The sequence below is a fragment of the Felis catus genome, chromosome B1 (genome assembly GCF_018350175.1).
Source record: "Felis catus isolate Fca126 chromosome B1, F.catus_Fca126_mat1.0, whole genome shotgun sequence".
NCBI lineage: Eukaryota > Metazoa > Chordata > Mammalia > Carnivora > Felidae > Felis > Felis catus.
The window spans coordinates 130,020,135-130,042,390 of NC_058371.1; the positions used below are offsets into that span (position 1 = coordinate 130,020,135).

Sequence of the window (22,256 nt, forward strand, 5' to 3'; positions counted from 1 at the left end):
GATTCAACTTCTAAAATTTGTTTGTTAAACAAGTAGACAATTTCACAGTAGACCAGATGGAAGTACTTGCTAGATAAACTAAACTCATTTTGCCTACTTTTGATAGCTTCTCATATTCAGGGTCCATCTCAAATGGGCATACTAATAATGAATCATAGTCTCTGAATTTTATCTTGATTGCTAACCCCTTAAAGAAAAAATGTGTTACAGCATACTTCACACTTACAGGTAAACTCTGAAGTAATGCTAGAGATTATATATAAAAACAACAAATATAAGTATTTATGATCCAGAGTATATAGGGAATGGTAATAATTGGGCTAAGAAATAAACACTGCATGTGCTATAAATGAGATCAGTTGCTTAAGTTATCATTGATAATGATGCCATTATCCTAAATACAGTGTTTATCTTAAGCTAATTCCAAATCTGATATCTGCATCAGATGTAAAAAGAGATTGTTTTAATACTGGAGTGCACAGCAATGATTGCCACCTCTGCTATTATCTTACATTAAGATTTTCTACACACTCAGGACCAATAGGTGCTGAAGAAAACAGCACCAACCACATGTTGACTTCAACTGTTTCTAAACAAAATTGTCCTGGCATCTTGCTGGCAAAGAGAACAAATGTTTCAGGGATGCCAGTCTTCTCTGAGGTGGATTCCCAAACCAAAGTTGAACTTATCAAGACTCAGTTTTTTTTTTCTTCAGTATTTATTTTTGAGAGAGAGAGAGAGAGAGAGCATGAGCAGGGGAGGGACAATGAGAGAGAGAGACACAGAATCCGAAGCAGGCTCCATGCTCATGAACTGTGAGGTGACCTAAGCCAAAGTCCAATGCTTGACCGACTGAGCCACCCAGACACCCTAAGCTTCTTAAAATTTATTTTCTTTCCAGAAATAGAAGGTCATTTTTTATTTTTCAAACCTTCAAGGCTTTTACTGGCTTTAGGATTTTCCCACACTAGTTCAACATCTTGTTTTTTTAATGTGCAAATGAATCCAGAAATATTTTCGCATGTTCTGCACCTGAATTCTATCCCACCATGTTCTGTACCTATACTCTAAATTCAGGCTTTTTCCTACAAAATCCCTACTCTTGCAAGTTATGAAATACAATCCAAATCTATGTATCTCGTAGTTTTCTGAGGTTCTGTTTAACTCCACGGGATAGAAAGTGGATCTCTGAATTCAATTATCCAAGATCACCTTTAACAGATGCTCAGTAGATCTTGTCCACTAAGTACATCAATGGGATTCTTTGACTAGAGTAAGCAGAGCATAGCCCAATGCTCTGAAAGAAGGCATTAACAACAACAACAACAACAAAAGTCTTATATCAGTACCACTTGGAGAACTCAAAAAATCTAAGGCACCAACCTATGAAACAATAAAGCAACTGAGTGAGATTTAAATTAAAGAAATTAAATGGATGTGTGAGCTGGAGATGGAGTGGGACGTATGTCATGGATTTTAGCATGTATTAATGTTGACAAGTTCTGTATCTTGTACATGACTTCCTGAAATCATTTGGACAGTGTGTAAGCAAGATCTGGACAGCAATATGAAGCTAGTATGCAACATAAAATTATTTGCTTATTTTTTTCCATTAAAATCTTTTTCCCTGAGGTTTAGTATGTCTGAGAGATAATGCGTATCTTTTAACACAAATTAGACAAAATTTGTTTTGGCTTTAATTTATGTAAAAATAATTTTCTTTATCAGAATATAAAATTACCATTTTTCTTACTATTAGAGCATTCATCCTGTATTAGTAATATGGTCTTCAAAAGCCAAATAATAGGTATAATAGTCATTTAAAATGCACCTGGACAGAACTTGAAGGAAAAAAGTTAACACAAAATAATATGTGTACAGTATATTTATATAATATAATGCAGAGAGTATTGTTTGGTAGTTGTTCCTTCAATTTAAATTTTACTGTCAGTATTTATAATCAGGAATTCAGTAACTATTTCTCTAACACCATAATTCTTTGATATTCTCAACCATAATATTTTAAGGACTCTAAGTTTATTCAAATATGGAGACAATTGAGTAAAGTTCCCAATTTAATGGAAATTAAAATAGCATTGGAAAATATATTCAAATAAGTACACTGGTGAATATATTTAAACATTTAAGGAAATCTCCTATTTCCTTCTACATTTCCTCAATCCCAAACTCCTTACACCTGACTGAGAATTTAACAGAGCTGAAAACTGATACATAAAAGACTGTCATCACACATCATTTTTAGTGTAATTGATTAAAATTGCTATACATTTTTGTCATTCTCCTTCAAGAGATACAGTTTATTTTCCCTTAAGTCAAGTTGGCCCTGTATGCAAAAAACAGTTAACATAGCTGTCTTTATTCTGTTTATCTGTTATGGGGTGAATTATGTCTTCCTGAAATTCATATGTTGAACTTCCAATTCCCAGTACCTCAGAACATAACCATATTTGAAGATAAGGTCTTTAAAGAGATGATTAAGTTAAAATGAGGCCATTTGGATGAGACCTAATTCAATACGGCTGGTGTCACTATAAGAAGACAAGGGATACTAAGGAAGTGTATCGACAGAGAAAAGGCCATGTGGAAACATGAGTGAAGGCCATCTGCAAACCAAGGAGAGAGCCTAACCTAAAACCAACCCTACCAGCACCTTGACCTTAAAATCCAGCCTTCAACGACACCCAAAAAACAAATAATTAAAACATCGACAGAAGACACGAACAGACATTTCTCCAAAGGGGACATACAGATGGCCAAGAGACACATGAAAAGATGTTCATCATCACTTACCATCAGGGAAATGCAAATATAAACTACAGTGAACATTATACCTGTCAGAACAGCTAAAATCAATAATACAAGAAACAACAGGAGAGGATGAGGAGAAAAAAGAACACTCTTGCACTGTTGATGGGAGTACAAATTGGTGCAGCCACTGTGGAAAACAGTATGGAGGTCCTCAAGAAGTTAAAAACAGAATTACCTTATGATCCAGCAATTACATTATTGGGTATTTTCCTAAAGAATACAAAAGCACTAATTCAAAGGGATACATGCACCCCTATGATTATAGCAGCATTATATACAACAGCCATGATATGGAAGTGGCCCAAGTGTCTATGTATACATATATATGTGTATATAAAAATATATATATGTGTGTGTGTACATATATATGTGTGTATACATATGTATACACATAAATATATGTGTATGTGTATATATACATACATACACATACACATATATTTATGTGTATACATATATATACACACATATATATGTACACACACATATATATATTTATATATATATGCATATATATGTATGTATGTATATATACATATATATGTATGTATATATATATATATACATACATACACATACACATATATATACACACATACGCATATTACTCAGCCATAAAAAAAGAATAAAATCTTGCCATTCGCAGTGACATGGATGGACCTAGAGAGCATAATGCTAAGCAAAATAAGCCAGTCAGAGAAAGACAAAAACCATATGATTTCACTGATATGTGGAACTTAAGAAACAAAACAAATGAGCAAGAGGGGGAAAAAGAGTGACAAACAAAGAAACATACTCTTAATTATAGATGACAAACTGACGGTTAACAGAGGAGACTTGGGTGGGAGGTTGGGTTAAACAGGTGATGGGTATTAAGGAGTGCACTTGTGATGAGCACCAGGTGATACATGGAAATGCTGAATCACTAAAACATCACACTATGTTGGCTAACAGAAATTAAAATAAAAACTTACAAAGAAATAAAATTATCACCTTCAGAGCTGTGAGAAAATATATTAAAAATTCTTTTATCCACATAATTGTGGTATTTAGTTATGGCAGCCCTAGCAAACTAATATGCTATCCTTAGAAAGATTTACTTTCAAGTTTGGCCACTGGTTGGCTTCTGAGCACCTGACTGGTAACCAGCACCCCATATTGATATCAAACTTTCCATAATTAATAAGAGTGCCTGTTGTATGCCTGAAAGTAACACTGCAAGTCAATTATACTTCAATAATAAAAAAAAAAGTAATAAGAGTGGCTCACTGTGCCTAAGTAATTTATATAAACAGTATTGTTAATGCTTAACAACTGATTTCTTTCTAGAAGTTTAGAATTTCTGCTCTAGGTACAGGGTTCCTATGTGAATCTTTGGAGGCTGAATTGCTAGTGGGCTTTATTGGGTAGAACTACCACATACATTGCTGGGAGAAATGTGTGTGTGCTCTTTATGATGACATACTGGATTCTGTGAGTCCTTTTTTTTTTTTTTAATGTTTATTTTTGAGAGAAAGGGAGAGAGAAAGAGATAACAAGGGAGGGGCAGAAAGAGAGGGAGAAACAGGATCTGAAGTAGGCTCCAGGCTCTGAGCTGTCAGCACACAGCCCTTTGTGGGGTTTGAATCCACGAACCACGAGATCATGACCTGAGCCAAAGTTGGACGCATAACCGGCTGAGCCACCCAGGTGCCCCTGAATTCTGAGTCCTTCTAATAAACATCTGAATGCTGGGGTAGCTTCAGGGACCACTGACACACCATGTGACTCCTTAACCAAAAGAAAGATGTGGAGGTAAAGCGGTATGTATCTTTGTCTTTTCCATAATTGGCCTGGCAGCTTCCACTTCTTAGAACATTCACTATGGGGGAAGCCAGGTTTCATGTAATAAACCTAACTAATCTAAAATATTGTGGGGAAATGCTGTGAGAAAACTCAAGTTAATCCATAAGGAGTCATCTTGGGTATCTACTCCACTTGAGCCTTCAGATGACTCCATTATCCACTTACTTCTTACTATACCCACTTGTAAAACCTCAAATAAGAACTGTCTAGGTAAGTTTAGTCAACCCGGAAAATCATAAACAGCAATAAGAAATTATTATTTTAGGCTGCCAACTTTTGAATGGTTTATTACACAGAAATAGATACCTAAAAATAAAGAAAAGAAAGAAAGAAAGAAAGAAAGAAAGAAAGAAAGAAAGAAAGAAAGAAAGAAAGAAAGAAAATAAATCATTTTATTTTTAAGTTATCAAAAATAATGGCTTAAAACATGCACATTAATAAGAGGTCTCTTAAAATTTATTACCATTAGGAAAACATTTGGTGCTGTATTTTGTATTTAAAATTATTACTATATCATAAGCACATTCCTTAAATATATAATCACAGTATGATTTTGTCTTCAAAATTTATCAGCTATCCTTTGGGAAAAAAAAGTTTTTTTCCTGCTTATTTCTTCCACTAAACACCAAGGAATCATATTTCTGTCCCACAACTATTGATCTTAGAATCTACCTCAAATTATAAGTCTAGCTTTACTTGTATGGTTTTCAGTTATCTGGAAGAAAAATAAAGATTACTCGAAGTTAGTATTCCCTAAAAGATAGAATATTAGCTACGGTAAAAGTGACATTATTTGCCATTTCTTATCTAATCCATCTGCCTTACTACTACTAACATAATTAAACCAAAACAATAAACAAATAAGATTTCATTAACCTTTACATTATGATATCTACTTATTTGAAACATCAGAAAAAGCAAAATAAATAAAACTAGAGTGATGTAGAGAAAATAGAATCAGGGATAATATTTGACATTGATCTTTTTTGATATCTATACCATTAAATCCTGCAGATTCACATTCAAAACATGTTCAAAATCCCACCAGTGCTTATTACCCTCTCAACTTTTACTCCAGTTTAAGCTGCCATCATCTCTCACCTACAGGGGCCTTGACGTCCTTCTACCATGTCTCCAAAGTCAAAGTAATAGTTTTAAAATAAAGTCTAACTCTGCCATTCCTTTTTTTGCAAACACTTTAATGGTTTCCCATCTCATGTAAAGCAAGACCTTGAGTCTTTACTGTAGCCTACAAGGCCTTTCATGATCTGGTTTCTCTCTGACTTGATCTCTTACTATTTGCCCCCTCACTCACTCTGCTCCAACCACATGGCCCTCTTACTGATCCTGAAAAGGCCAAGAGTTCCACTGCATAGCTTTTGCACTGTTCTCAAGCCTCTTCCCATAGACAAGTGGTACTCCCTTTCTTCCTTATGGTCTCTGCTAAAATATTCCTGAATCAGAATGGCCTTCTTGGACCATTCATTTTGAAACAGTATCATACTTTAGAGTTACTTTCTATTCTCCAAACCCTGCTTTATTCTTCATCATAGTATTTAACATCCCTATCTGACACATTATATATTTATTTTTTATTGTCTATCCCTCCTCACTAGAACGCAAATACCATGAAAGCAGGAATTTAGTCTGTGTTATCTGCATTGAAACACCAATACCTACAATATTATCAAGCACAACTCAGTAAATTGATTCACTAACGAAGGAAGGAAGGAAGGAAGGAAGGAAGGAAGGAAGGAAGGAAGGAAGGAAGGAAGGAATCCATGACACAATAAAAAAAATAGCAGAAATTCAGAATATACCATTTGGGGCTATTTTTGGGACATGAAAAAAAAGTAATTTCCAGCAATAAGAGAGGCCATTATACTCACTCAATGAGAAACAACAGCAATAAACACACACACAATCCCAAATATGCAAGATATACAACAGATGACGTTGGGAAGGTCATGCCACTATCTGACTCCTCCTTCCTGGAGTCTCCAAATGTGTTCTTTTCCATTATGTTGTCAGACAAAATAAACTGGCCTACTTGGTATACTGACAAAGAGTAAAACATCAACAGTACTTTGTTTGCAATGTGTCTTTTTTCCAGTATCCAATGCGATGAACAATGTTCCTTCAGCAGAGTTTGCATTTAGGAGGTTACCAGGTTACCTCTCGTGGTGGTTTGGGAAATTAAAGAAAATACACTACAGTGCATTCCCGATTAAAAAAAAAAAGATACCATATATCTTTATGGTTACAGAACCATTAATTATGTATTTCTTTTTTCCAAGTAATGTGTTATTATATTTAACATTTTTCCCTTAAGACAGATTATTGTATTTACTCCTTCTCCCTCATAATTAATGAGCATTTCCATTAATTATTTTTCATATAAGGAATCTGATATATGAGTTTATCTGAATACTCAAGGGTAGAAAATAAATAGCATGACTTCTAGAAATGAATATTAAATACTATTCTTCAGCAAAGTAAAGAATTTATGTTCAAAGCACGTTACTACTCTCACATTTGGAAATAAAGGACAAGAGATTGAGTGGAAATAATTCTGCTTCATGTTATTTATAAAATACAGAACCTCTTGCCTTAAACTTAGAAATATTTGTTCTACAAAACATAATAGTTAATATATATACTTCATACTATGCATTATTTGAAACACTTTCTATTTATTAACTTGTTGAATGTTATAAAAATGCAATGAAGAAAAATTTGTTGTTGTTCCCACTTGGTAGATGGAAAAATCAAGACACTAGGTAACAGGCTCAAGGTCATATAGTTAGAAAGTATCAGAATTGAGATCTGATTCCAGGTAATTTCCTAACTAGACTAAGATTGCCTCTAATGTTCTCAACTCTCCTTTTCTGCTCTCTTAAAAATAAACATTGCTTTTAAAGTAGAAATCAATGATCATTATAGAAACTGTAGACAAACAAATTTAAAGAATAATTCATCCAAATAGTTGATAAGTGTATTTTCTGGGACTATTTTTTTTTTCTACACACTATTTATATAAGTGAGAAAAAACTATGTTTATTACTACATGTTACTAAATCCTGAGTTTAGGCTCTAAAGTCAAGGGGAGTTAGCATCATTTCCTCTCCTAATATCGCAGCACTGCATGACAAGATTAATTTTTTAAGACATTAATTTATTTCTGTAATTCCATCTCTCTGACGTTTGGTTCAATAATGTGGCTCTATGCTTCTCAAAGTAAGGTCTGTGTGAGGTAAGAAAAATCTTCAGACAGTTCAGAAAATTACTTTCCTCAATTCTGTTTCTAAAAAGTACATTGAGAAGATTTAGGCCCTGGCTGATTAAACAAAAAAGGAAAATCCCCAAGGGAAATTTGAAAAAAAAAAAAAAAAAAAAAAAAAAAAAGGAACTTCTCTAGTCTAGACTAAACGGTGATTTCTGAGGATAAAAGGAATCTAAGAATTTTGGATTTCACAAGGAGAGGAGACTCGGGAAATATACCAGCACCACTCTGGGTCAGCTCCTGGAGAAGGTGGCTGGGCCTTAGAGAGGGTGGCTGTATTGTATGTTCTAGGCATTGGATATCCAATCTCATTAGACACTTCAGGAACCCAAGTATCACAGAAAAGCAGCACTTAATGGGCCAAGAATGGCAATGAGTAAACTGTGTTTATATTTGGATTTGAAGATTGATGAATGGAGGGTATTCTTTAATGCCTTTGTGCATTCTTAAAGCAGAGTGTAAAGAAAAATAGAGTTGAATTCATTTCTAGCCATTGAATTTATCACAGGGTAAGAATAAAGGCACAAGGGAGGATAACACCTTTTGCTAAAATATCTAATTAAAGAAAAAATGCTTTTCTTTTGGAGAAAAAAGGAACTAAAATCTAGCAATCACGCTTCATTAGAGTACAAATAAATTTTTAAATACGGAATAAGTGTGGTTGACAAAAGGAACATGGCCCATGATAAAGTGTACTCTTATGGAGGGGTCACTAGTAGTGAGCCAGCTTCAGCTTCAAGACTGTTAGTTCTGGGAATGGACTGAGGCTGCTAATAACTGTGTACTTACAAATAAATTAAAAGGATCATCTTATGAAAGAACAGTATTGTTTGGTGACCCCAAGGCATTCGGTGTGGAATATCTATCTGAGCCAAGAAAGGAGGTAGGGTAGATTGGAAGTAATTAGATGGTTGAGAGAAATCAAGAATGGCAGACGAAAAAAGGTAGAATAGGCTGGAATGGACACATCAAAGTTAATGTCAACTTGGTTCAATGTTATTATATAAAAAGAAACATAAACATTGTAATTTACAGTTAAGCAACCTATTCTCTCTCTCTCTCTTTTCTCAAATCACACTCTCAGATGAGTGATCTTGAAATTTTACAATTCTATTATGGTTATGTGATAAAATATTATTCCCACCCATGCAAAATTAGTTATACCTTGGCCCTTCCATAATAATGTTGTGGTAGGTAACAGACCGCTGGTTTATGTAACCCTGAATGCTTTATTAAAAACAAAAACAAAAACAAAACAAAACCAGAGATTATACATTTACCTATTGTTTTCAAATATATACCCATAATAGTTGTCTGCACAATCATGTAAACCTGGAATCTTAGAAATATCTCAGCATCAAGAGTGTGACTGGGAAGTCTATGAGTTTACTGTAGTGTACATAGAGAATTGTGCATATCATACATCTTTTTCTATGAAGGGATACTCTCAAATGCTTTCATGCTCAGACATGACTACAATAATGAATGATGAGAACAGTGATGAATAAGCAAATGCAGGAGCTTTATTTCATAATTTCAAACTCTAATTTTAGACACCTTTAAATATTAGAGGATGTTTTTTATACATGATGAAATAATACATATAATATTCCTTTCACAAAAGAAGTAAATTAAGAGGCATTATAACTACATTGGCTACCAAAAGCTAATATTATATATTATAAGCACTTAGAAGTTTTAATTGCTTATAAAACCACTTACACGCATTAACATGGGAACACTATTGATCTCTTAGAAGCAGTCGAGAAACTAACTAAAATAATTATATTTATATTAGCTTTGTGTCAGCACATTTTGGAATATATCTGGCCTTTTCTTTTACCTCCATTAAAAAATACATTAATTTTCAAGGAGTATAGTCATTATCAATATATTAAAAAGAGAAAATGGTTTCTAGTAATGCTTTGAGAATTCAATTAAAATCTTGTTAAAGATATGATTCTTCTGTAAATTTGTCCCATATGCCATAAGATGGAAACATTAAGTAACACTAAACTTTGAAGTGTTAGCATTTTCTTCTTTGTCATAGAATAATAAAGATTTCTCAATAAACAATGTAATCAGAATACTAAACAGTATTTAACCATTCTCTGATATAAAACCTTTTAATTATTATTGCCCATCATTAAGATACAAAGCATCTATAATTAGAAAGCTAAAAACACGCAATGAAATTCATAGCTTTCTATTATTTTCATTTTAACAGTACAGCAAATACTTAGTGTATGGAAATCAATGCCAGCCACTGTACTAGGTATAAGCAATATGAAGTTGAGTAAGTTATACTTTTCACATGAAAAAGAAAAAAAAACACAATAACATTTTATGATAAAATCCAAAAATCATGAAAATCATAATACATCCCAAAATGTACATCTACCAGTCTTTAAACCAAATTAAACTGAAACTATTGCATGTAAGTGTAAAATCCCAACCTTCCGAGTGTTTTCTGCCATGATCTTAAGGATTGTCTTTCTTTATAACAATTTTGATGAAATTCAAACACCCTTGAAACAAACATAAAATAGCTGATCTGCAAGCTTTGGTTTAAAGAGATACATCAAATCTTAAACAGCAAAACGAGAAAATGATGTCTCACTTAAAATGCATATAGTCTCCCAAACTGAAGAATTCTACTAACCATACTGCTTAAAATATACATATTTTACATATTTACATATTTACTTAAATATTTTTAAAATATAATGTGTTCAAAGGAATGATTCCATATTTCAGTTTTTGATTTTGTTCATTTTTATTTGTAAAAATTGCATATTTCATTAATTATGACCTAGAGTCATCAATGAAAATTTAAACAGCAAATGCAAATTTAACTACTCAATGAGGGAGAAAGAATTCATTCTAAATCTATTGCTTAAACTAAGATACGCAAAAGATTTGAAACCTCTAATTCATGTGACATCAAACTATTATAAAGAAATCCCTATTTGTTACATGCAAGGCAAATGATGTTTTCTATAAAATATGAACTTTTACTCCAAACCTTGACTTTCCTTTACTAACCAAAATGACAACAGAACAAAAACAAAGATTTTACCATTTGAAATTAGATCATTATATTAAAGCAGTTTACCTTATCTCAACCATGAACTATTTTATTAGACTAAAAATATCATAATTTTTTAAATTATTTATTTATTTATTTATTTTACCTTGAAAGGCAAGGGCTCTTCAGTAAGAGGACTAACAGGAAGTGAAGCTGTGCTACTTGCTGGGCTCATATCAGCACTCTGCAAGGAAAACACAATTTAATCAAAAAGATACATTTTAGATGGACCTCTGGGTGGCTCAGTCATTTGAAGACCCTGACTCTTACTTTCAGCTCAGGTCATGATCTCATGGTTTGTGAGATCCACCCCCCACATCTGGCTCTGAGCTGACAGCCGGGGAGCCTGCTTGGGATTCTCTCTCTCTTCCCTCCCTGGTTCGTGGAACATGCTCAAGCAGTGCACGCTCTCTCTCAAAATAAATAAACAACATTAAAAAAAGATGCATTTGGGTAGTTATTTTTGTTATTTCTAATTTAAAATCAAATCCCTCCTCATATAAAAAAATAAATTAAATATGGGCGTAGAAAAATCTGAATGATTATTATATACTGAATCATTCCTCATTTAGAAATAGTTATCTGAAAAAATTAGTCTAATTATGACTTCTTAATGTACATTCCAAGAGAATTTTATTAAATACAATGATCATCTTTTGTGCTAGGGCAGTATTTGAAAGTATATTTGCTTACTTTAGATTTTTACCTTTTTTTGAAAGTTACACTATATCTGTGATGATTTACTATGTTGCTATTTGATGTGTTCCAGGCTGATTTTCAAATGTTATTTTTAAAAGTATTTTCAGGGGCGCCTGGGTGGCGCAGTCGGTTAAGCTTCCGACTTCAGCCAGGTCACGATCTCGCGGTCCGTGAGTTCGAGCCCCGCGTCAGGCTCTGGGCTGATGGCTCAGAGCCTGGAGCCTGTTTCCGATTCTGTGTCTCCCTCTCTCTCTGCCCCTCCCCCGTTCATGCTCTGTCTGTCTCTGTCCCAAAAATAAATAAACGTTGAAAAAAAATTTTTTAAAGTATTTTCATTTTGGGGCACCTGGGTGGCTCAGTCGGTTAAGTGTCCGACTTTGGCTCAGGTCATGATCTCGCAGTTTGTGAGTTCCAGCCCCACGTTGGGCTCTATGCTTACAGCTCAGATCCTGGAGCCTGCTTCAGATTCTGTGTCCCTCACTCTCAGCCCCTCCCCCACTTGTGCTCTGCCTCCCTCTGTCTCTCAAAAATGAATAAGTATAAACGAAAATTTAAAAAAAAGTATTTTCACTTTTATTTAATGAAGATTTAAATAATTGTATCCAGTTTTTATTCATTATGAAAACGGTATCTGTCATCAAGCTGCAAAGCAAAATCAAGAAGTATTACATTTTTAAATTCCCATATTCATAGCCCCTGAAATTTTACAATCTTTCTTATATACTGCTAAACAAACAAACAAACAAAATGTTTGAATAAAGGATTTATGCAAAAAGAGAATTATTGGAATGTTGATAATGTTGTTCTTTTAGTCCTGTAAAAATGTAATCAATTAACATTTCTTAAATAAGAAGAAATTTTTTTAGCCCCCCCCCAAGCTTATCACTATTTTTTCTAAAAGAATGAAAAAATACTGATAATAGGGAGCAACAGAAGTTATGTTACTATACCCTTAACTCACTCTCTCAGGGTAATTATTCCATTTAAGTAGATAAGCAAATAAAACACTGAAAAGAATGCACAGCAACATTTTCCAGCTTGGTTACCAACTGTGCATGCACTCAAATACAGAACATTTTGTAGTAAAGATTAAAGCAAAAGAACAGATTAATTTTGATTGTGATACAGGAATAAGCATACAAGTTTGGCTGACTTAAGTTCCAAAAAAGAACATGTTCAAAGACAAGATGCTGCAACTATTACAATTCTTAGAGTCTCTTTCCACTCATGAGATCATTTTTAATTCATATGATTCAGGTGTTACCATAAATTGGATACATTTAAAATATCCTTCGGGGCGCCTGGGTGGCGCAGTCGTTAAGCGTCCGACTTCAGCCAGGTCACGATCTCGCGATCCCGCGGTCCGGGAGTTCGAGCCCCGCGTCAGGCTCTGGGCTGATGGCTCAGAGCCTGGAGCCTGTTTCCGATTCTGTGTCTCCCTCTCTCTCTGCCCCTCCCCCGTTCATGCTCTGTCTGTCTCTGTCCCAAAAAAATAAATAAACGTTGAAAAAAAAAATTAAAAAAAAATATCCTTCAAGTGGTATTATTTCTGACTCTAGTTCGGCAGCAATGTGTAAGAACTATAAGCATAGGAACCAAGATATTCAGTATAATTTTTATACACCATTTACTGCACCTACTTTAGAAATTGATGTAAGACTGCACATTGACCTAAAATGTCTAACAGAGGATATTAGGTAAAAACCTGAACAATAATCTACTGAAGGAAGCAGGAAAATATATGCAGGAAAATATATACACTAGATAATTGAAGTGAATTGACTACTGACTTAATTTCTAAATTTATTCAGAGCTTCTTGTCCATTATTTGATCAAAATCAGGGAATATTCTGAAATGCTGACTTTCACTATCTGATTATATGATGTAATGGAGAAACAAAGGCTTTCTTAGGAATGAATTTACTGCAGGATTCTAAATTAAAAAAAAAAAAAATGAAACTTTTTTTTCCCCCGCACTAGAAAAAACAAGACTTGTGAACTGTTTCTCTCATTAGATTTCTCATGAGAAATTAAGCGAGTAATAGAACACAGGTCATATACAGTTGAATTATCTGGTATTTCCCTGAACTATTGATACTCTGCAAAGCATACTAAAGTATCACGCCCTTAACAAATCATATATTCAAAAGACAGAAGATGACATTCAGTTGTGAAAATTTAAACGCCTGTATCACATTTTTGCAGATGGAAGATTTTTGAACTTCCATAAGAACATATGCCAAAATCAAGCTTCATGGTTAACTTCTTTTAGGGTTGAGGTCTCCAACAACTTCCCAGAAATAAAATGTGTCATTCTAAGCACTGTTGGAAAGCAGACTTCAAAATCTGCGTCATCTAACCTTGATTATTTGAATGTCATTCTTAGAGAAAACTGTGTTCCTGCTTTAACTTTCAAATCCATCTTATAGTATGACACTTTAATTCTATTGCTCTTAGGGAATCTTGAGAAAAATGTTTTAAAAATACAAATCAATCTTATATAACATCTGCCATACTGCACTTAATTGTCAAGTGACCTGTAATTTAGATGCCACTCCAATTTGCTTACACTTTTAGATACTGTGTCTGATATTATGGTATAAACCCTACAGATATAAATCTTATCCATACTTCATACTTTAATTAATTTACTCCTTCATTTAATAATAGCCATACCAATGCAATTGCATATCTAAATACAAATTAACAAAGTATTTCCTAAGTTACTTTGAAGTTTTTAAAAGCTAACACTATATGTTCATTCACAATGTTCTTCATAAAATATTTTGTTAAAATGATGGCTTCATCTGCTATTGATATATTTCAGAGCCTTTGGAAATGGCTGGTTCTCAATAATGTGAAAGTGACTATCTTTGGAATACAGAAGAAATATTCTGTAAAATAAACAAATCATCCCAACAACAACAACAACAACAACAACAACAACAACACAAGTCTCCTAATTCTCATTTAACACACTTTGGCTTTCCGACCCAGTACAGAATGCACAAGATGTTCTTGATATAAGACATCTATCCTAATTCTAACAAGTGTCCTAAAAACCTGGTTTTCTGGTTCTAAGTCCAATAGATACTTGCTTCTTTCCAACACTAGGGTGATTAAATAATACGAACTTAATATTTTTCCTATACTCAAAATGTTTTGTCCACTCCAATTGGTAGACCTCCCTCACCCTTCTATTTCTACTGCATATATGCCAAGTCCTTTTTTTTTAATTTTTCTCCAAATTGGGCTTAATGTTTCGTGTGACTTGTAAGTTTAATAATAAAATCTAGACAAGACCTGTGAGACTATCAAAGATATTCTAGTGAATATCACCCTCTTCTCATGCATATTGTTCTCCAGAATTCTTTCTACTCATCTTGGTTTGAAGAAACTACTCACTTTGCTGTTGCTGTTTCCATTATATAAATCTCCTAACTTCACAAACTACCTCATCCCTCACCTCCAATTCATCTTTTTCTTTAAATCAACTTTACTGAAGTATAACATACCTATACTAAAATGCAACTTTTAAATGTGGTTATGTGACTTTTTGACAAATGTATACTAACAAAACCAAGATCTAGAACATTTTCATCACCTCAAACTGTTCCCTCATGCTCCTTTGCATTCAAATGGCACCCCCTTTCCTGGTCCTGGGCAACACTGATATGCTGTATCTCTATAGGTTAGTTTTGCCTTCCTCAGAATGTCACATAAATGGAAATGTACTTTATGAACTCTTTTACACCCGGTTCCTCTCATTCAGCAAAATGATTTTGAAATGCATCATGTCATGCTGTTGCATGTTTCAGGATCCATCCTTTTAAACGTCAGGTAGTATTTAAGGGCAAACCACAATTTGTCTATTCAATCACCTGTTGGTACAGTTTGAGTTGTCTCCAGGCTGGAACTATTAGCCATGCTGAACATTTGTGTGTGCGTGTGTGTGTATGTATATCTATCTATCTATCTATCTATCTATCTATCTATCTATCTATCTTTTTGTGGTCATACATTTTCACTTTTCTTGGATAAATACCTAACAGTGAAATTGCCTGGGTCCTGTGGTAAATTTATATCCATTATTATGCCAATTTCATAACAAATTGACAAATATTCTCTAAAGGGTTATAAAACATTGCACTTCAATTTGCATTGTATCTCACTAATATTGGTAGTATTAGTCTTTTTTTTTAATGTTAGCCATTCAAGGGATGTTTAATGGTAGCTCACTGTGGTTTTAACTTTCATTTCCATAGATAACTAATGATTTTGAACATCTTTCATGTGTTTGTTGACCATTAGTATATCTTGTTTTGTGAAGAGTCTGTTAAACTATTTCATCTATTTTTCTTTTTGAGTGGGTTATTTGGATATAAATTATTTGTTGTATATGTGTATTATAAATATTTTCACACAGTTTCTGGCTTATTTCTTTGTTTTCTTAATACTGTCTTCAAAAGAACCAACGATTTCCATCTTATTTGTCTTTTTGTTTGTTTTGTTATGGTTTATACTTTTGGTGATTCACCTGAGAAACCTTGTTCAACTTCAAGTCCACAAATATCTATTTTTTTACTTTGTTTCCAGCTACTAAACTTTCAGTTCAAACATCATGGCCCAAAAACAGCATAGTTAGTATTCTAATCTTTGAAAATGCTTTTGCAATTTCTTGTTGTACAAGAAACATCAAATAACATTAATACTTGTACACAATCTAGCAAAAGACTTTCACAAAACTTAATTTGTATTTAGCAAGTTACCTCAAGCATTTAGCCAATTCACTCATTTGGTGGGAATCTGACAGTTAACAGTAGCTTCACATAGTTTAATTACAATAAGCAAAAACGTGGAGATATTATCTGCTTGTGGGTTTGTGGAGGGAAGAGAAGAAATCTTTGCTAACATACCAAAAATTTTAAATTAATACATGAGACTCTCATCAGAATTGGCGATTATGGAACTTCCTGGGCAGAGGAACTGGAGAATGAGAGAGAAGTAAAGTTTTAGGTGGGAAGGATAATAGAAATGGCAAGTAAAGCAATGTGTCTATCATCTCGGAGACTGATGAGTTGACTCATCTTTGAGGAAAAAAGAGGGTGCAAGTAGAAATGGAAAAAGCAATTTTAAATAAAATTCTAAGCGGTAAGATGAGCAATATGATCTTCTTGTTCAAATTTCTCAATGGAATAAAAAATGATTTAAGCATCTAGAGAAGTTCTGCAAATACCATGCCTCTGAGGCATATTAAGAGCTGCGACATAAGAGGAAAACAATGGCAGGAGGCTGACTAGAACTTTCCTTGGGTCCTATGAGATGATTCTTAAATATACATATGAATTATCAAGGATAACTTACAAAGAGGCCAGAAGTAGCAAATTTCAGACTCAATGCAATTTTCAGACTCCAGTATCTGGTACCAGCTCTGACTAACAATCTAGTATCTACGCTGACTATCAACACTGATGCCAGAATTACTAGAGATTATTGCTGATGGAAAAAAATAAACGTACAAAAATAAGTATACAAAATATAAGTAGGGGTACCTGGGTGGCTCAGTTGGTTGAGCATCTGCCTCTTGATTTCGGCTCAGGTTATGATCTCACAGTTCGTGAGACTGAGCCCTGCTTTGGGCTCTGTGCTGACAGTGCAGAACCTGCTCCAGTTTCTCTCCCTCACACTCTCTCTGTTCCTCTCCCGTTCTCACACACACACACACACACACACACACTCTCTCTCTCTCAAAAATAAATTTTAAAAAAACCTTTAAAACAGCAACAGCAAAAAACAAAATAGAAGTATATTAAAACAGTATTTCTATTTTAAAAAATCCAGAAAATGAACAGTAGGGTTTACAAATTATAGCAGGTGTTCTTACCCAAATAATGAAAGAAACATACTGTTGCAATAATAACGACTTTCTCCCAGGTTAACTTTCAGACCACAATTTAGGGGAATGGTATATTATCTGTTACTATAAACAGTGCTTAAAATGTTTGGCGAGAAAATCTAATCACTCTCAACTGACACTGCTGAACTGTTAATGACCAAAGTGCACAGTTGAAGGCTTTAACTCAATATACTGTCACTAAAGAAATGGAGAGATTAAAGGATAAGAGACATCATTCATTAATACTTATTAAACCAGAAAAGAATGTTGATACTTTGAATGTCACATCTTCTTTAAGCTTCTACTATTTTATTACTTAAAAAATGAACTCACTGAAATAGCCTTGAAAAACAGTACTCTGTTCTTCCTTTTGACATGAAGTAATGAACTCTCAGCTGATTCAGAAATGATCTATACTTGATAGTATAGATGGCTATATAATTGTCAAGTCAGCCATTTATATAATAACATAAAAATTAAAATTAAAAGTCAGGGTTGCCTGGGTGGCTCAGTTAAACATCCAACACTTGGTTTTGGCTCAGGTCACGATCTCGCAGTTTGTGGATTTGAGCCCTGTGTCAGGCTCCATGCTGATGGTATGGAGCTTGCTTGGGTTTCTCTTCTGTCTCTGCCCCTCCCTGCTAGCTCTCTCTCTCTCTCAAACTAAATATATAAATTTAATAATTTTCTTTTTAAAATTTTTTTTTCAACATTTATTTATTTTTGGGACAGAGAGAGACAGAGCATGAACGGGGCAGGGGCAGAGAGAGAGGGAGACACAGAATCGGAAACAGGCTCCAGGCTCTGAGCCATCAGCCCAGAGCCTGACGCGGGGCTCGAACTCACGGACCGCGAGATCGTGACCTGGCTGAAGTCGGACGCTTAACCGACTGCGCCACCCAGGCGCCCAATTTAATAATTTTCAAAAATTAAATTAAATTAAATTAAAATTCAATTTTCGGGGGCGCCCGGGTGGCTCAGTCGGTTGAGTGTCTGACTTCGGCTCAGGTCATGGTCTTGCGGTCTGTGGGTTTGAGCCCCGTGTCAGGCTCTGTGCTGACACCTCGGAGCCTGGGGCCTGCCTCAGATTTTGTGTCTCCCTCTCTCTCTGGACCCCCACCCCCACTCATACTCTGTCTCTCTCTGTCAAAAATAAACCTTAAAAAATTAAAAAAAAATAAAGAAAATTCAATTTTGGAATTTTTTTCATCAATTCACATATTAGGGTTTTTTTTTTAACTTAAAACATTTTTTTAATGTTTATTTATTTTTGAGAGAGAGAGAGAGAGACAGAGCATGAGCAGGGGAGGTGCAGAGAGAGAGGCAGACACAGAATCTGAAGCAGGCTCCAGGCTCTGAGCTGTCAGCACAGAGCCCAAAGTGGGGCTCAAACTCACAAACCGTGAAATCATGACCTGAGCTGAAGTCAGACCCTTAACCACTGAGCAACCGAGGCACCCTGAGAGTTATTTTTTTTAATGCATTTTACTTTATTGTTTTTTAAGTAATGTTTACACACAGTGTGGGATTCAATCTTACAACCCCAAGATTAGGAGTCACATGCTCTACCTACCAAGCCAGCCAAGCACTCAGGGAGTTACTTTTTTATCCATGAAAATGAGTAATTTTTCACAAGTATTGATAATGTTTTTTATATAAGTCATATTGTATTTTCCCATATTGTATTTTGATACTGGAGAAAAATGTGCTAATTTTATTAAATAAAATATTCTTTATTAATGCCCAGTGTTTAGACATTAGTTTCTTCTAATAAAAGGAACCATGGCTCCTTGGAGAAGATTCCTGGGATGGGGCAAAGGATGTACTAGATACTTCTACACCATCTTGTTGTTCCAGAAAGTAAGGAAATGCTCACAAGATAAAAGGATGGGGCATGTCAAAGAGACAATGTGAAAGAGCTCCCAATTGCCAAAGCTGGAACCACTGGAGAAACAAATAAATAACATAGTATTGGAGTATAGCTCAAAGGATACAACAAAATTTAAAAAGATCATGAATTCATATATAAATAAGGAGCTGAATAAATAAATAATTGGGGAGAAAAGCCAAATCTCTCTTACAAAAGAACTTTAAATAATTTATGCCACTCCGTTTCTTCGAGATGTGGAACTTAATAGTCCACTGCAAATCCAACCCCCAGGCTGTGTTTAGTGAGTTAATTCCAAAGAGTATGAAAAGGGGAAAGGTAACTTTATGGTGGAGAAACCCAGCAAACATTACTTCATTCTAGTGATCAAGGTTAACACCATGTAGATAACATGACATAATACGATAAGAGGGGTCCTTCACCCCTGTGGTCTTTCTCCTCAAAACCAATTACCTCAGTCTAATTATGAGAAAAAAAAATCAGACAAACCAAAATTGAAGGTTATTCTGCAGAAAACCTAACCAAAGTCAAGGTCCTAAAGGAATAGGAAAGTCTGAAACTATTGCAGATCATGTCATTAGGGAGACATGATGATTAAATATATTGTGGTATACTGGATACAATCCTGTAATAGCAAAAAGGATATTAGAGAAAACTGGTAACATCTGAATAAGTTGTTAATTTTAGTTAACAGTAATGTACCCATATTGGTTGTTGGTTGTGACAAATGTACTCTGCTCAGGTAAGAAGATAACAATAGGGGAAACTTAAAGAGGGGTAAATGGTGTTCTCTGTACTACCTCTGCAACCTTTCTGTAAATACAAAACTTTTAAAATAAAAAAAAATATTTAAATTATTCTTCATTAGCAATATAAACAGGATTTTTAGGCTTATAATACATGACTGTCATTGTACTCACAGCTTCTAAGCTTTCATTAGAGCTTTTATCACTTTTATAAAAATGAATTTTGACAGACTATTTTTTGAAGATGAGTAACAGCTCCACCAAAGAATCTTTAATTTTCTGTGAAGATCTCGATGAAAAGCTGATGTTAAATTGTTTTCAATGTTTTCATGTTCCCTAAGGAATGTTGAAGGAAAGCTTCAGCCATATAAAATGATCTATTTGTTTGGGTACTCTTAAGGTGCTTGGTAGAGTGAGTTTGCATTATTAATATTTACTGAAGGCCATAATTCTATAGTACAGATCCATTAATTATAACTCCCCTGAAAGAATAATTAATGGGTCTGTACTATGAGATTAAAATTTATTTATAAGAATTTCTTGAAGTGAAACATGATCAATTGGGCTCAAATCTGTTGAGTACATAAACAGGTCTGAGTATAAGTGAAATATTTTATTTTTTAAGCCATTAGGGTAAATTTCATAAGGTAATTTTCTATCCCTAATAAAATTAAATGTTTACCTAAGAGTGTTAACTCTAATTTGAGCATGCATTCTAAGAGTTCTAAAATTATATTAAAATGTGCCATATCAAAACATTTTGTTGTTTTAATAATCAATGATGTTATTACTGATAAAGTCCATAGGATAATTTAGATTTCTATAGTATAAATGGCCTGCTTTTCTTGAGAATATTTTTCAGATGTGTCAATTTTCTGTGAAGATTGTCATTTATTTGTTCAGCCACCTAATGAGTAGTAAGGACACATTAGGCTTCCCTGACCTTAGATTTTAATTTTTGTCATGACTCCTCTCACTGCTAAGATGTGACTGTCCCAAGGCTTAGTAAGAAAAGGAATGCAGTGTACCTAATTGTGGCACAGAAGGACATTCTTCTGTCCATCTGTCTCAAGAGTGGGTATACTTCTGTACTTGTGCCTCGAGTGGGTGTACTCTTGAGAGCTAATTTGTGTCCTTCATCAGGTATGTTCTACAAATGGCAATGCGCTGACAGTCCCGGGCTCCTCCAATCCAGGTGCTGACCACTGAATTTCAGGCACACCTCAGTGAAGAACCAGGTTAGCCAGGGAGAAGTTGATTCCACACACTTCATTCCTTAAGTGTGTATATCCTTTTCTTACTCTTTATCATTTTGGCAGTAAACCAAAATGAGAGCAACAGTTAATTGCATTCAATGTCTAAATCAAGAGTAGCTCTTTGTACTTTGGCCAAGCTCAACAACCTTACCAATGTGAGACAAGTCTTTTATTGGTCTTGTTTTCTCCAAATGAAAATGCAAGTTGTTTTTTTCTTTATAATATCTTCTTGTAGGTGATATCTGCTGTTTTTGCCTTCCCAGCATCTAATCCATTTTATTATGTTAACAACAACTGAATTTTTCCTTTGGGGAGTGATTTCTCCTAAATTTTTAATCACTTTGTTTTGAGTAGTGCTGATCCAATATCCTTGAAATAGATGTGAGCATATAAGTAAGGCTTGGACACAAAAAGACAAGGCACATGAGCCAAATCATTTAAATGAAATTCAACTATGGGAATTGTGTTGGAATTTTGAGAAAGAGATGCTCTCATTCAGCTAATGCTGCTAAGATCATAGAATGTGTTTCTTCCTAAATTACTAGAAACCACCAAGTGGATGGTATATCCCTAGGAGCAAATCCAACACAGAGCCAATCCCATAAATGGAGAAAAAGCAACTGAGTCCTAAGTACGTATCTGACATACTAATAATTCAGTTCCACATGGCTAAATAGTTTTTACAAAACAGTGTGGCCAACACTTAAGCATCCTTTCTACTATAGG

The 22,256-nt window shown here is 34.3% G+C and overlaps 1 protein-coding gene across 5 annotated transcripts in view; it reads right to left on the minus strand.

The window, feature by feature from the left end:
• CCSER1 (coiled-coil serine rich protein 1) overlaps positions 1 to 22,256 on the minus strand; it is a 1,296,004-nt gene that overhangs the window by 778,618 nt on the left and 495,130 nt on the right. For all 5 annotated transcript variants that reach the window (XM_011281786.4, XM_045056881.1, XM_023252933.2 and 2 more), the window contains one exon: positions 11,152 to 11,229. In XM_011281786.4, coding sequence (XP_011280088.1) covers positions 11,152 to 11,229 — 78 coding nt within the window. The remainder of the gene's footprint in view (positions 1 to 11,151; positions 11,230 to 22,256) is intronic.